This window comes from Geotrypetes seraphini, chromosome 11 (genome assembly GCF_902459505.1).
Source record: "Geotrypetes seraphini chromosome 11, aGeoSer1.1, whole genome shotgun sequence".
In the NCBI taxonomy this organism is placed as follows: domain Eukaryota; kingdom Metazoa; phylum Chordata; class Amphibia; order Gymnophiona; family Dermophiidae; genus Geotrypetes; species Geotrypetes seraphini.
Genome location: NC_047094.1, coordinates 112,671,294 through 112,687,944, shown reverse-complemented (window position 1 = coordinate 112,687,944; position 16,651 = coordinate 112,671,294). Strand labels below are relative to the sequence as shown.

The window sequence follows — 16,651 nt, the reverse complement described above, 5'->3', positions numbered from 1 at the left end:
GTCTGTATTTCGATCATGAGCCCACTAAGGACAGAGAAAGTGCCTGCACATATGTCTAGGAGCGTTATGAAAATGATTAGTCATAGTAATAATTTCTCAACATAAAGGTTATTGCTATAACTGATTGAAGGGGAAATTAAATGAGAACAACTCAGCACAGCTACAAATGGAGTTCAATAGTGTCCAAGACCAACTAGAGCAGGGGTGTCAAAGTCCTTCCTCGAGGGCCGCAAACCAGTCGGATTTTCAGGATTTCCCCAATGAATATGCATGAGATCTATTTGCATACACTGCTTTCATTGTACGCTAATAGATCTCATGCATATTCATTGGGGAAGTCCTGAAAACCCGACTGGTTTGCGGCCCTCGAGGAGGGACTTTGACACCCCTGAACTAGAGCAAACTCCAATTGTGCTCATAACTCAAAAGAACTAGCACAACTATTACTTGCTAAAAAAAGACATTTAACGTGCTTTTCTAGCATGTAGTTACAGCATGAAACTTTTATCTAAACATATTTTGATTTTAAAATTGAAAGAAACATGTCACTTACACAAGGTTCACAAAACCAGTTTTCTCTTTTTTGGCAAGCAGCTAAATAACATTCTGGACACACTTCAATTTCATTCATCTACGATAAAAATAGGCTATTTTTTAAAAAAAAGAGCTTTAAATTTTTGTTAAAGAACATGATCATTTATACCATAATACTTAAGATAAAAATTAGAGCTAGATGTGTCACAAAAGGAGGTCATTTACTAAAAGGGCACAATAATGCCATTATTACACCTTTTGCATTTTATTATTTATTAAAACTTGATATACCAACAAGTCTAGAAAAGATCTAGGTGTTACAAGGCCTATTTCATTCCTATAAGCTCTAAAACAGAAAACATTCAATAACATCATTATTGTGTGCTCACCAATAAATGACCCTTAAATGCTGTCCTGCAAGATGTGTTCATTTTGGGGCAAATTCTATGAACAGCATCCCAATTGTAAGCAGCAGTAGGCATGCTATCACTGTCTAACAAGTCAATCGGGACACACATTTTCTTAACCCCCTGCCCCCCACCTGAGACAGGCCACCTAAACTGTAGACATCTGTTGTGGGTACAGGGAGGAGCCTAGGGACGCTTAAGCTCGCCCAAGGTTGGGCGTGGTTTCACCCAGAACTGGCCTTAGGCAAGCTTAAGCAGCCCTAAGAATCTCAAATAAACATGGCCACTTAACTGATAGTAAGGAAATCTCCCTGCCGCAATCAGTTGAGTGGCCACAGCAGGGAACACCCGATGCCCTCTCCCTCCTGCCGGCACCCCAACTCCCTCCCCACCAACAGAAGGGATGCCCTCTCCCTCTTACTGGCACCCCCAAATCCCCCCCCCTACCAGCAGAAGGGATACCCACTCACTCCAACTGGCATCCCCCTGAACACATGAACTCCTGAAACCTCCCCCCCCAAACCCTCCCCCCTTAACTTTATCAGCAAGGCCAACCGGCGGGATGCCTATTCCAGCCGGCAAGCCCACCTCTTCAGAATGGTGGACTTTCCCCTTACCGATGTATCCTGAGATGCACCAAGGACGGGCCTAAGGCCCCCCATAGGAGGGACTTTAGGCACCTGGGTCAACTGGAGTCTTATGTCTCCTTCCCAGTGCATTCTGGGATATAGTGGGAGTAGCCTAAGACTCTGCTTGGCCAGATCCCTAAGGCTATCTAGCCAATCAAAGTCTTAGGCCACTCCCAGTGCATCCCAGAATGCACTGGAAAAGAGGCCTAAGACTCCGGTTGGCCCAGGTGCCTAAAGCCCCACCCCCCCTATAGGAGGGACCTTAGGCATCTGAGCTATCAGGGCCTTAGTTTCCTCCCTGGTGCATCTCAGAATGCACCGGGAAGGTCCACCATTTTGCAGGGGCAGGCCTGCCAGCTGGAGGATGTATGCCTCCCTCTAGCTGGACCTTCATTTTAAAAGGTACCGGGGGGAGAGGATGATCTTCCTGTTAAGGGGGATGCCAGGTGGATGAGGGGCCCTGGAAAGGGGGGGGGCATCAGGTGGCCAGAGGATTTTTCTTGATGGGGTGGCAGCAGGAGGAATTGTGCACTCCTCTTTCCGCGGACAGTCGGGGGGGAGGGTCGGGGGTTTCGGGGTTCCCTGCCACTGCTGTTCAGCTGATCGTGGCAGGGAGATTCTCTTGCCATGATCAGCTCAGCAGCAACACAATTTTCTAAACGGTGCCTGAGACAAGGGGGTGGTTAGGCGGGGTGTGCGATTCTTAAAAGCCACTTAAGCGGCTGCTGAGACCGGGCATCCTATACATAATTCAAGAAAAAGGACCAAGTCTTAGAAATTGAGTTATTCAGCTGGCTAAGTAATAAAGAGGATGCTAATTCAAATGCAACAAACCTCATCTTTCTATCATTCAATTTGCAGAGATATACTGTGTGCAAAGGTTTATACATCCCGGTCAAAGTTAAACATAAATAAACTTCTGAAAATGTTAACAGAAGAATACATTTTAAGAAAATGCTGAAAACACAATTATTTGCTAATGCTCTTCTATGCTGTTTAATCCATCTGAAAATATCTTCTTCAGAATATTCTGACAGTAATGTATGACTTAAAGCTTATTTGCATTTCAGAATTGTTTGAATTTGATTTGTTTTGCCTATTATTCTGATTGGTTTTGTCATTTACCATGGAATGGATCAATTGATCTAATGTTGTTGTTTTTTTTTTGCTTCCTTAATTGTAAAAATCTGATTTGACTTGATATATTGACATTTTATATCGGGGGATGATAATGATGTTAGTTATGTCTATGTTATATGTGGAAATTACAGGGAACGTAAGATTTTATGTATGTGATATGTAAACCGCATAGTTTTATGCGGTATATAAATTTTTTTAATAAATAAATAAAATTAATTAACGCATAGTAACTATTTGTTGCTTCTTCCAGACTAAAATAATTAAGTGAATATGGCAGTTGCAAAAAAAAAAAGTCTTTTATTTGTTAACCTTTGAAGTTTCAGTGGATTTACTTGCATTGCAAAGAGCACCAATATGAGGAGGGGTTTTTTTTAGGCTTATGAGGGTTTTTTTACCCTGCTATACCTGTCATCTCTTTCTGTAGGTGTAGGGTGAAGGTTGGGCTCTGAGGCTTTTTCCCTCCTCATTTTTCATTTTTTTGGTTGCTCTGCTTCTCTGGGCAAGTGATGTAGTTAGTAACGGGATGTAATTAGTGTTTGTGATACAAGTACGCACCTGTTTTGTTTCTAATCACAAGTAGAAGTGTGTTATTTATAGTATTTTTCTGCTTTCTTTTGTATTGGTATCTATTAGGTGCAAAAGATTATACACCTTCCAGTTGATTACGGTAATACATACATTTTTTTTAAAAGCTATTAATAAGGTCCAAATCAATATAGGCTATGATTAAGATTGTTTTACTGCCAATCTGTTGTTTTTGCATGTCCAATTTTATGCAATTTGTTATCATTAACTGGAACAAATCTTAATGGTGGCTAAGACTTTTTCCTCTCAGTGACTTACTAAACTTTCAGTCGGGTGAAAATGATTTCATGGTCGACACTTCTAACCTCTCAGCTTGCTTTCACAAGCTATGGGCTCCTCTAAACAGCTGTCTGAGCCCTTGAAAATGAAATTCACTACAAGAGGCTGCTGAAAGTTCTCAGCTCAACCAGCAAAACTGGAGCAGTTTTCATCGAGGGCTACGCATTGAGTCCAGTGATTTTCCACTTTTTTCATTCCATCAGGAGAATACAAAACAAGAAAAGTGGAAAAAATTGCTTGACTAAGGATATAGCCCTCGACAGAAGCTGTCCCAAGTTTGTTGGTTGGGCTGAGAACTTTTCAGCAGCCCTTTGTAATTATTCTTGGGGGTAAACAGCATGGAACCTATCTAAGTCAACCTCATGGTTCCTGCCTAGTTTGCTCATGGTATATAGGTCTTTGTTCATATTCATGGAGGGGCACAGCTCCCTCGTAATTTGTTTTTTCTTTTTAATGTGAATAACTTTAGGGCCCCCACCCTGACTCCCCCATGCCTCCTGGACCCCTACATAGCTAGTGGTCTAGCAATGAAGCAGGGCAGGAGTGATCTTCCTACATGATACACTATCAAAAATGGCAGCCTCAAATTCTCGCATCAATCTTACGAGACTACAGGAACTCATGAGACCGATGCAGGAACTTGAGGCAGCCATTTTTGATAGCAGATCTGCATAGAGCAGAAGCGTAGGAAGATCGCTCCTGACCTGCTTCACCACTAGACCAACAGGGCTTTAAAGGTAAGCTGTGGAGGGGTCCGGGAGGCAGGTGGTAGAAACTTGCGAATAACCGAATCTGCAAATCATAAACCCGCAAATATGAAGAATAGAGTGTACATGGAAGTAGTAGAAATCATGAATACAATTATCCAGGAAGCCTGTCCCAGTGATGCAAAGGGATTCTAAAAGCTAGATATGCATTATCTTTAGATGCCATGGGAGGTTGTGCATCAACCCTCTCATGAACCTATTAAAAAAAAAAAAAAAGTGGACACATACAGATCGGCTTTCTGTGTGTGCATGGAAGGCAGCAATAATAGACAAGTTGAGGCTCACAGAATTAGATTTTTAAAACAGTGTCTGGCAGATTTAAGATAGTAAATGGGAATATCAGCTTTAGAAGTAGGCTTCTTACTAGGGTGCAATGCAAGTCCATTTTGATAGCTACAATTCCATAGCTGAGATTTTTCTAAGTGGTCATGAGGTTATCTTACGAGTCAGGTAGTCAACAGATTATCTGCCTCTCAATTGCCATATTTTGTGCAAGAGAAATGAGATTGGGATATAGCAGTTAACCTCCTTGTTGGGTCAGGAGGCTGGGTTGGCTTTCCAGAAAGGCCGATTGATTTGTTGCTAGCAAGATGAGCCATGCAAACCAAATCTACTGTGGCTAATGGGCTCTGGTCTGAATTATTTACTGAATGAATCAGAAGAAAAGCATAATTATATCACAGTTTCACAATATGTACCATCTATGCACCAGGTGCCAACCTGTGTACAGTGAGCCTTCTTGAGCACAAGAGATGATATTTGCTGTTTTCTCTAGTTGCAAAAAGTCTCTCTTAGGTGAACCTTCATCAATTAAAGATACTTTGCATGATGGAGTGATCAAGGGGCCATTCATGAGGGTCCAGCTTATCTGCTCTCTGCTGGAGATCACCCGAAAATAAGTAGCTTGCAAGTCACGTTCATGGAGTGTGTAAAATTCAAGATCCTGGCAGCTTCCTAACAGGGTGAATTTGATTTAAATCAGATCAATTTAAATCACTAGTCAGAAAGATTTTATTTAAATCATGGTTTTCTACAGACTCACCCTTGCTGATATAATCTTAATATTTACAACTAGATGATTTCATTTTTTTTTTTAAATATCTTTTCAGATTAGCTTTACAGTTATATCAAAAAATTACTGCATTTGGTTATACTATTAGAAATACATAGATATATAATTATGAAGTTATTGTGAGGTGAACTATCTCCATTTTAATAGGTTAACCATTCATATTTGGACAACTTTTCTGTTGTGCTTTACTGAAAGGAGAAAAATAATCATTAATCTAAATAGTTTTATTTAACCAAAACATTAACATTATATTCTTGTATTTGCTTAATCATGCATGTTAACTGTTATGGTTAAACAAAATATCTTCAAAAAAAAAAAACAACAACAACAACTTATCAGCCAGATCCACAAATGAAAAACTTCAAATATGGTCTTCTGTAGCTCACTCATCTTCATTTCTTGTTTATTCATAATCTAAAAAAGAAAAACAAGCTTTCCTACTTTATCAGGTCTCAAACGATTTCTCAATTTGGAATGAATGAGTCCAAAGGAAGAAAATATTCTCTCTATGCCAGCAGAATAATTTACTGCTGTTAAAAGTGAAATCATTATTTCAACAGTCTCTAAATTCGTGTTTAATAAGTGACCTCTATTAAGCTCACTGGTGTGACTTTCTTTTAAACATCATCAGCAAACATATATTTCTTGAATGGCTCCTCCTTAGCTCTGAAGCTTTTTTATAGCTGGCATTACAAATGGACAATTCCTGGATACCATGTCATAGCTAACTCCTCTTCTTCAGCACTTAAGGTTTGATCCTGGCACCGGATACTGACAATATTTGCAAAAAAATAGGCTGAGACAGTGCTTGTCCCATTTAGTATTTTTTAATACTTGTAATTCAGTCATTGTGCAGTTCTGGTTTTAAGTGCTCACTCAGTTCCTTCCAAATTTCAACATCAGCAATGAAACAGCTATTTTCTTTGTGCTTTGTTTAAAGTTTCAGAAATGGGTTTCAGGATTCTCATCATATCTTCAACATTTGAGGATCTTGACCATAACATAGTGGTTAGAGCTACAGCCTCAGCACTCTGAGGATGAGGGTTCAAACCCCATGTTGCTCCTTGTGACCCTGGGCAAGTTACTTAATCCTCCACTGACCCAGGTGTATTAGATAGATTGTGACCCCGCTGAGACAGACAGAGAAAATGCTTGATTTCTATCTCGTTCTGAGCTCCTTTGGTAGGACGGGCTAAAAAAAAAAAAATCAAATAAATAAATAGACCAGTTCTTGATATACTATTCAAAACAGTCCACTATAGCTTCCATCTAACATCTTATGGGAACGTTAGCTTGGTTCCATTCATTCTTTTCAAAGCTGCTGCAGCAAAATGATTGTTGCAAAAGTATTTAGCAATTTTCAATGACATTAGTCTTTATTTCTGGGATACTGAAGTTTTCAGCTAGAAGGTGCAGTGAATGAGCACTGAAACCATATGTTATTAGCTTGGTATTCTCTTCATGCTCTTGTGTAGATATATAAACTTAGTAGCACTTAAGAGGTAAGGGGTTGATTCTGTGTATATCGATTTACAAAGGAACAATGGAGCCAAAGTCTTTTTCTAAACTCTGTATATTTTATAACATTTTTGCTGAGAAGCAGCATATCTCCACAGACAAATTCACAGTTTTGAAAAACACAAAATCAAGCATCTACGATATCTTCTAAATAGAAAAACTGCCCATGACATTATCAATGAATGGAATTCATTTACCAAAATATTTAAACAGTGAATGAATATACAGCTTCATGCTATATTATTACATACTAGTCCTTTTTTTATCATAAATAACTTAGTTGGGAAGTAGGACCAGTGCTAGGCAAATTTCTATGTTCTCTGTTTAAAAATTGACAGGGAGAGATACAGATTAAGCATGCGAGTGTTTATTTAAGAAGTGGAACCTGTGCAAAATGGCAGGTACAACTCTGGTCACCTTAATGGGCAGACTGGATGGACTGTGAAGTCTTTACCTGCCAACGTGTTACTATGTTAATGAATATGTATAATACAGACCTGCAAGCATGACCTCTCTCACCACTATTCATTAGAGATGTTCTGAAAACCTGATCTGTCTGTGGCCCCCCAAGAACTGGAATTGTACATTCCTACTCCAGTTAATTGATAAAAGTCTGTTTATCTGTCTATGAGCCTTGAGTGTGCAGATGAAGGACGCGTCTCCCCCAAATGGATATACAGTAGATGCATTCATGGTGAGAATATTGTATTGAGGCTTTTAAAACGTTCACTGTACCTTTAAAGGTCTTCTGTTTCTTCATCATATCATCTTTATTTAATATACCTCAAAGTCAAGAATATAGACCAGTAGCTGATCAGCATTAGTTATCTAAGCTTTTGGGTAGAATAGTATGCAAATAGGTTTCAGGTTTTTCTTGAGACAATTTATCCTTGATTGAATATAGCTCAATTGGAGTTTAGAAAAGATCATAGTACAGAAACAGTTTTGGTATCATTCAAAGACATCTATCAAACGGCAAGGAAGTGTTGCTGGTTCTAATGAACCTGTCAGCAGCTTTTGATTTGGTGAAACATTCAATGCTTGTCACAAGATGTTGGGATGCGAGGTTGGGAAGAACAGTTTTGAAATGGATCACTTCCTTTTTGTCTAATATGAAAATTAAGGTGGAGTTACAAGCTGATATTTCTGAGTGGAAGGATTATAAAAAGTAGGAGTGTCCCAGGGATCAGTACTTTTACCTATGCTGCTGGGGGGGTTTTTTGGAGGGGGGGTTGCAATCATTGTGGGGGACTCTAAGACAGCTTGGATGGGAGTGCTAAATATATGGTGATGATGTACAGCTGGTAATCCCAGTGCAGATTTTTGATAGTGTGTCAAAACAACATTTAAGTAAGGAGATGGAAAGTATTTTTGATTAAGAACATAAGAAGTTGCCTCCACTGGGTCAGACCAAAAGTCCATCACGCCCAGCAGTCCGCACCCGCGGCGGTCCATCAGGTCCATGACCTGTCAAGTGGTCCCTGACTCTTCCTATAACCTATCTCTACTTCTATCCTGGTGGTGAATAAAGACAAAAACTGAGATATCGAGAATAAATTTGGGACTGCTCCATCTAAGTTGGATCTGACTTTAGGTGGCATAAACAGTGAATCTGTGGGGAGTGTAAGGGATCGTGGGGTTTCATTATCCCCAAGTTTTGATTTGGTGGCACATGTTCAACAAATGATTAAGTCATCTTACGATAAGCTTAGTTGACCGAAGATCTTAAAATCTATTTATCGTTTCAGGCTATTACAACTGTCGTCATTCCTTTGGTATTATCTATTCTTGACTAATATAATACAATTTGTATGTTATTAGGGCTTCCAAAAGCATTAGTCCAATGAATACAATCAGTCCAAAATGCAGCAATTAGGATGTTATTGGGTAGATCAAAATATGAGATCATCAATGAAGAAATGCAATATTCATAGATCTGGTTGCTTTTATTTTCCTTCAGCAAAATGCATGTCTTTACAAAAAATTTTTGGATAGGACTTTAGCATTCCAAGCAGGATTAACAAATTCATGTTTGAATCTTCTTGTTTCTCCATTTCTTACTTACTATCAATTTCGAAAAGATCTTAAAACCCACTTATTTAAACAATATAATATACATTATTGATTTTCATATTATCATGTAGTTATAATGTACTTTTTATCTTTTTATCTATACTTATTTTAGTTTTATATTGTGGTTTTTTTTAATTCATTAGTTTTAATGCTTGCATTAGTTACTTAGACTTTTATTATGTATGATGATATTATTATATTGTATGCTGAGTACCTATTACGTAAACCGCTATGAACTGCTGGTTAGACGGTATATAAAAATAAATTATTATTATAAGCACTGTTGAAGTTAAGGGGGTAACTCAGAAAGCAAGAAAAAGTACTTCCTAAAAACCAATTAAAAAAAACAAAAAAAAACAGAGCACACAGACCCTGAAAATGACCTGAAAAACTTAGGTAATGCTGGAGAAGCTGTTCACAGTACAGTATTGCTTGCAGTGATCTTCTAGGGCAGGGGTGTCAAAGTTACCTGCTCGAGGGCCAGAATCCACTCGGGTTTTCAGAATTTCCCCAATGAATATGCATGAGATCTATTAGCATACAATGAAAGCAGTGCATGCAAATAGATCTCATGCATATTCATTGGGGAAATCCTGAAAACTCGACTGTATTGCGGTCCTCGAGGAGGGACTTTGACACCCTGTTCTAGGGAGAGCTGACGGAAGGAAAACTTTTCTGTAACCTCACTACAAAAAAGTCAGTGTCTAAAGAAAACCTAGATATAAAAACTTTTTAGAACAAAGTGCCTGGATAATTAAATGAAAACTAAACTTTTTGGCTACTACTGCACATGATACAACTGAAGAAAAAAAATTTAAAAAAAGAGTGAAGCATTTAAAGAAAACCTAGATATAAAAACTTTTTAGCCCCCGTCTTATCAATATAAAGCAAACATGTGCGCTTCAGATCAGTGTCTTAAGTGTGCATATTCTCCGGCCACCCTGGGACATCAGTTTTGGACCTGTTCTAAGGTGACCACGTTTTGGAGGCAGATGCATCAACACATTGTTGATATGTGTCACTATCCTTTTGTACTTGGAGTGGAACTGTTGTTTACTTTGGATACTTTGCCGAGTTCGTCTCCTAAGGGTTTTCGAGGCTTTATGAATCGTGCTGTCCTGTTGGGAAAGAGATTTTGCATTGCTGGATTTCAGCGGATGCCCCTACTCTCGCTCACTGGCGCACGCTTTTGATACAGTAAGCATCAATGGAAAGACTGTTGTTGCCTTCATTAGACACTCCGCCTGGATGGGCATTTTGTGCTTGGTGGGAGCCATTTTGGACCACATTAACTCCAGGGCACACAGTCATTTGTTAAATATCTGATTATTTTGAGTTTTGCATTACTGGTTCATGATTGTTTGTCGGGGGTGGAGGGTTGTGGGGAGGGTGGGGGGATGCCTGGGTGGGTTTGGTGGGGTTTGATTAGTGTGGTATGGCTTGGTCTTTATTCTGTGTAGTGCTTTTTTGTATTGTTATTGAAAATCAATAAAACATATTTTGAAAAAAAATAAAAATTTGAAGACTTGAAGCGTTTAAAGAAACACACACCTTGCCAGCGGTTACGCACGAGGATAAATCCATTGTGCTGTGGGGTTATGTGGCAACCAGCAGAACAGGAAACAGTGTGGGTGAAAATAATGGATTCAAATAAATATCAATATATTCTAGAAGCTAAAATCCCACAATCAATGAAAAAACTGAAGATGAAGAGAGGTTGGACATTTCAGCAAGAAAGCAATTCAAGGTTCAAGTTTAATAAAATTTGATTAATCATCTATCTTAGATTCTGAGCAATATACAATAATAATAATAATAAAAAAAGGAGGCTTTACAAATTTAAAATGCAAAACAAATCACAAAGACGAGGACAGACGAACAAGGAAGCAAAAGGGAGAGAGCTGAACTACAATAAAGTCAAGAAAAGAGGACAAAATAGGGGAATAACATGAGGAAGGGGGAGGGGGTTTCTTCGAAGATGCCTTTTACGAATTTGAGGATGCTGGACTAGCGTCAGTACTCAAAGGCATCTTTCCATAAGAAATATTTCAAAGCTCCTTTCAAGCTATCTAAGTTTGTTTCCTCCCTGAGATAGGGGGGCAAAGAATTCCAGGTAAGGGGGAGCAGTTACTGCTTATTAAAATTTATGGAGAAATCTGAAACATACAGCGCATACATGGAAATCTAAGAATATTTAGGAGTTGAAAATGTTCTGCCACAAAGAGTGGGAAGAAACACCGAAGGCAAGAACGGAAAAATTCAGACGTTACAAGAAATGTTTGGAAGCTGTTATTTATACCAATAGAAGTGTCACAAAAATTGACCGAAGAGTGTCGGAATGGTTAATCTGCCATATTCACTTTATTATTTTCAAAGGGTTAAAAATCAGTAAATAGTAATTATGAATTCAAATTTGCAAAAATATGTTGTGTGAGGTTCTGTTCACTTACGGATTCACTGAAACATACAACTGGGATGACTGAACTTTTGCACACCATTGTACCACCCCATTCAAGTGAAAACGAGTTTCACATTAAATTGTTAACAGTATTCCCTGTTCAAGAGCGATAGTCTGTGCTCCTTCTTCTGCAATATAGGGCTCCTTTTATCAAGGTGCGCTACGGGGGTTAGCGCGTCAGACATTTCATTACGCGCTAACCCCCGCGGCACACCAAAAAACTAACGCCTCGTCAATGGAGGCGTTAGCAACTAGCTCGGCAGGCAGTTGAACGCGCGGTATTCCGCGCGTTAACCGCCTACCGCAGCTTGATAAAAGGAGCCCATAGCCTAAAGTTCCTGTAAAGAAAATATTTTCGAAATCCATCGAGTTCGATCACTGCAGATTCTGGGTCAGACTTTATACACTGCGCAAAATAAAGGGCTCCTTTTAAGAAGGTGCGCTAGGGTCTTAACGCGCAGAATAGCGCATGCAAAATTGCCCCGCACGCTAGCCGCTACCGCCTCCTTTTGAGCAGGCGGTAGATTTTTGTCTAGCGCGCGCTAATCCGGTGCGTGCGATAAAACCGCTAGCGCACCTTCGTAAAAGGAGCCCAAAGTACAGAAAGCTAGCAAGGAATTTAAGTTGCACGATTATGAAATGTATTTTATTTAAACACCATTATATATTGCCTTCCCCTGTGTGGCTGCAAAGTAGTTTACGACCAAAATTTATAACAGCATAAAATAGAAAGGCAGAACATATTTATTCATAACATTGAAAAAGCCATGCTTAACAAGGCCTTTTTGCAATTTCCGGAAGGGAAAAACGTGAGCAGGCAATAAACTATAAGGCACAAGGGAGCATTTATACACAAAGGGGTGCATTTAAGAGACAGGCAAAAAGTCAGCAACAATTTGTACTACCATACTTTTCCTTTTCAGGAACTGCAAAAAAAATTAAAAGTACAGTGGAACCTTGGTTTACGAGCATAATTCGTTCCAGAAGCATGCTCGTAAACCAAATTGCTCGTATATCAAAGCAAGTTTCCCCATAGGAAGTAAAGGAAACTCGCTTTGATTGGTTCCACCTCCTCTCCCCCCTCCCCCGAGGCTACCAGCGCTGCTCCATACCCCTCCCCGTGATCCGGTATCCCCCCTGCGAACTTGCATCCTCCCCCCCGCTCGCGTTTCCCCCCCTCCACCGCGATCCCCCCTCTCCCGAGCATGGCAATGACATCCCTTACCCCGACTGGGCACCAGTGTCAGTGCCCGAAGATCCTCCCTCTTCTGGCGCGGCCTGGGTTGGGCGGTGCGTCAGAGATCCTCCCTCTTCTGGGCTGGGCTGGGCTGGGCCGGGCTGGACTGGCTTTGAGCATTTGCGCATGCTCAAAGCCTTCTGGTCTCGCTCTCTCTGAGATTCTGAATCTGAGAATCTCGGAGAGAGCGAGACCAGAAGGCTTTGAGCATGCGCAAATGCTCAAAGCCAGTCCAGCCCGGCCCAGCCCAGAAGAGGGAGGATCTTCGGACACCGGCACTGGTGCCCAGTCGGGGTAAGAGATGTCATTGCCGTGCTTGGGGGAGATGTAGGATCACGGGGGGGGGAGGGGGCAGACATGAGCGAGGGGGATGCTGGATCGCTGGGGGGATACCAGATCGCTGGGGGGGGGGGGGGCGCTCGTACACCAAGTTTGCAAATGTTTTGCTCGTCTTGCAAAACACTCGCAAACCGGTGCACTCGTAAACCGAGGTACCACTGTATTGGCAAAATCTTGCAAACAAACAGAGGGCTCCTTTTACTAAGGTGCGCTAGCATTTTTAGCGCACGCAGGAAATTACCGCACGCTATGCTTCTAGAACTAACGCCAGCTCAATGCTGGCGTTAAGGTCTAGCACGCGCTATTCTGCACGTTAAAGCCTGAGCGCACCTTTGTAAAAGGAGCCAAATGTTCCATGTACTATTTTTGCTCAGTCCTTAAATCTTGTCCATACATTAAGACCAAAGAGAGAGAGAGAGAGACTTTCTATTCTTCAATGTCCAGCTAATATCAAACCTCTGGTGACTAGCCAGCACCATTCCACTAACATATCACACAAAACCACCTCTCTCATGTTCGCAATTGCTTACAATGCACTACCATTCTGAAATGTTTCCATTACTACTATTAAATCCAATCCCTTAGTTACAAACATCTCATGTGTGTGTTAAGATCTTTGGAGACATGGGCTTCTCCATTTGAAACATTAAGAAATTCTTTAGAGCAGTGACCATGAATATATCCTGCTTTTGTATTTTCGTCATTTAAATGATCAGTTTTGGGGGGCCAAAATTTGTATATTTTCCGATATGGTTCAAGAGTCCTAGAGGCGGAGAAAAGAGTTCTTGGCATTAAGGCCAAGAATCCTTACCTTGGATAGAACTTTTCTTTTAAAATTTCCTGTACAATGTTTTATTACCTATCAAAATAAGAACTTCCTATTTTTTGAACCCAACAGCTGTTACAGTTTATTGAATCAAGAAAAGGAGGAGCATCTGTAGCAAAATAATGTATAGCTTGCTCTACCAGCTGTAGGTAATGCAGAATATTGCCGTCTTCTTACTGCTGTACATTTCATTTGAATTTTATTTCCTGTTGATTTTCTCTAAATATTATGGACTAAATACCTAAATAATTTGTGTTTCCTGTTTTTGTGTTTCTATTATGTTTAATTGATCTATTCAAGTTATAATTATTCTGCTTGATTGTAATAAGAAAGTTGTTATAAATTTTTAAAAAAGAAATTCTTTAGAGCCATTCAATCCAAATATGTACTTGATTTTCAAGCTATTAGATCCCAGAATATTGGTAGCTTCAGTAGATATCTGGTAAAAGTGGATAAAGGTTTTGCTGTCTCATTCTTGAGACATTTTGCAACAGAAGTAGCCTTAGCAATGCTCATCAATGGTCAATTATTCTTGCCATGTCATTGCATGCACTTCATTTTGGTTTAGAAATTCCCTAAAAAATCATCATCTAATTATTTCCACTACTGTAGGCACTTAAAAAAAATCCATAGAGCATTTTCAATTGTTTGCTATATAAAAGAATGTGACTATACATCCAATTTATCTGCATTGCTTCACTGTTCCATTTATATGCTGTATGAACTACAATGAAGAAAGTCAAGTTCAAAGGCTAATTGTACTTACAAAGAAAATGCAGCAAGAGTTATTCGAGGGAGATGAGATAATTTAGCACAAAGTTCACTGGAAAACACTTACCTCATGCTCACAAATTTTGATTATGACTTTTGCCGTTTGTGTCAATTTGTGATTTCCTATTTAAAAAAAACAAAAAACAGCAAAGCGGCAAAATCAATACTTATGAACTTAATATCAAAATTATTTTAAAAAACATAGCAAAACCATAATGTTGTTATCACTACGCATTCATTATGAAAGGAAAAAAATCTAAAGCGTCAGAATGCCTCTAGATTATGGGTTCACAAGCCAAGATGGTTTTCAAAATATCCACAATGGATATGCATGTCACCACTGTGTGCAAATTTATCTCATACATATTCATACACCAATTCACTGAATGTGTCCCGAGGGCAGGCTTGAAAACCTCAGTTCTGGGCAACCAGAAGTCAACGCTACATTGGCAAGAATAGACCTCGTTTCCAATTTTTTTTCTACGGCACTAGCCAGACCAACCACATCCTGACATAGAAGACTGTATGCCTGCCTGGGAAGTTCTACCATCAAGAAAATTCATATACAGTGGTACCTCGGTTTACGAGTGCACTGGTTTGCGAATGTTTTGCAAGACGAGCAAAACATTCGCAAAATCGACTCCTCGGACCCCCCCCCCCCCCCCGGCTGCCATCGGGCCCCCCCCCCGCCGCGTCCTGAGGTACCCCCAACCCCCGAACCCTCTTCTTACTTTTCTGTAGCCTCCGCACCGGCATCGGCACCAGCATGTCCTGTGCGTGGTGCCGGTGCCTGAAGATCTGCTTCCTGTGCAAGGCCTGAGAGTTCACGTCGAACGTGAACTCTCACGTCGAACGTGAACTCTCAAGGCCCAGCACAGGAAGCAGATCTTCAGACACCGGCACCACGCACAGGACATGCTGGTGCCGGTGCCGCTGCGGAGGCTACAGAAAAGTAAGAAGAGGGTTCGGGTGGGTTGGGGAGACCTCATGTTGCGGCAGGGGGGGTGCCCGATGGCGGCGGGGGGGTGCCCGATGGTGGTAGGGGGGTGCCGGATCGCGGGAAGGGAGGGTGCCGGTTCGCGGGGGGAGCAATGCCGGTTCTCATGGGGGGGGGGGAGCAGCGCTGCTGGCCTCGGGGGGGGGGAAGGTGGGGGGTGGAAACATATCAAAGCAAGTTCCCCTTACTTTCTATGGGGAAACTTGCTTTGATATACGAGCATTTTGGATTACGAGCATGCTCCTGGAACGGATTATGCTCGTAATCCAAGGTACCACTGTACTGAACACAAGCAAAATTGATACAAATTGACATGTTTACACATTTGAGCAGCTCAATTTACAAGGGCTGAGTGAAAAGTAATGAGACTGCCTCTGTTTTTCTTTCCAAGAAGTAGATGGGGCAATGCTGTGCTGCTTCTTGTGAAGCTCATGCATCGACGTTCCTGAACCTGCAGTTGGACTGCCAAAGTCTTCATTGTTGGGTCATCGCGAGAGGAAGAACTTTGCATGTTTCATCATGGCAGATGAGGAAGATGCGTCTGTGAAAGTGCTTAATGCTTGCTGTAACATTTCAAGAGTTTCACTACTGCTCATTCCAAGTTTTAACACAAACTTCAATCACACACATCTGGCGTACTCTCACAGACACATCATCTTCATCTGCCATGATGAAACATACAAAGTTCTTCCTCTCGCTGTGACCCAACATTGAAGACGATAGTCCAACTGCAGGTTCAGAAACGTCGATGTATGAGCTTCACAACCACCAGTGTTGCCACCTCTACTTCTAGAAAGAAAAACAGAGGAAGTTGTACAGTGATACCTCAGAATCCAAACGCCCCAGAACTCGAACGCTTTGGAATCCGAACCTTTTTTTGTAGTAAATTTTGCCTCAGAATCTGAACTCTGCTTTGGAATCCGAATGCCCTGCACATTGTATGTGTGTGTTTCTGCCCCAGAATCTGAATGCTGCTTTGGAATATTTGTTAATATCTTACCTTAAAATTTGAGTTTGTA

At 40.7% G+C, this 16,651-nt stretch overlaps 1 protein-coding gene across 7 annotated transcripts in view; it reads right to left on the bottom strand.

Moving 5' to 3' along the window:
- ZMYND8 (zinc finger MYND-type containing 8) overlaps positions 1 to 16,651 on the bottom strand; it is a 191,582-nt gene that overhangs the window by 83,204 nt on the left and 91,727 nt on the right. For all 7 annotated transcript variants that reach the window (XM_033963697.1, XM_033963695.1, XM_033963693.1 and 4 more), the window contains 2 exons: positions 14,703 to 14,758; positions 554 to 631 (listed from right to left, as the gene is read on the bottom strand). In XM_033963697.1, the coding sequence (XP_033819588.1) occupies positions 554 to 631; positions 14,703 to 14,758 (134 nt within the window). The remainder of the gene's footprint in view (positions 1 to 553; positions 632 to 14,702; positions 14,759 to 16,651) is intronic.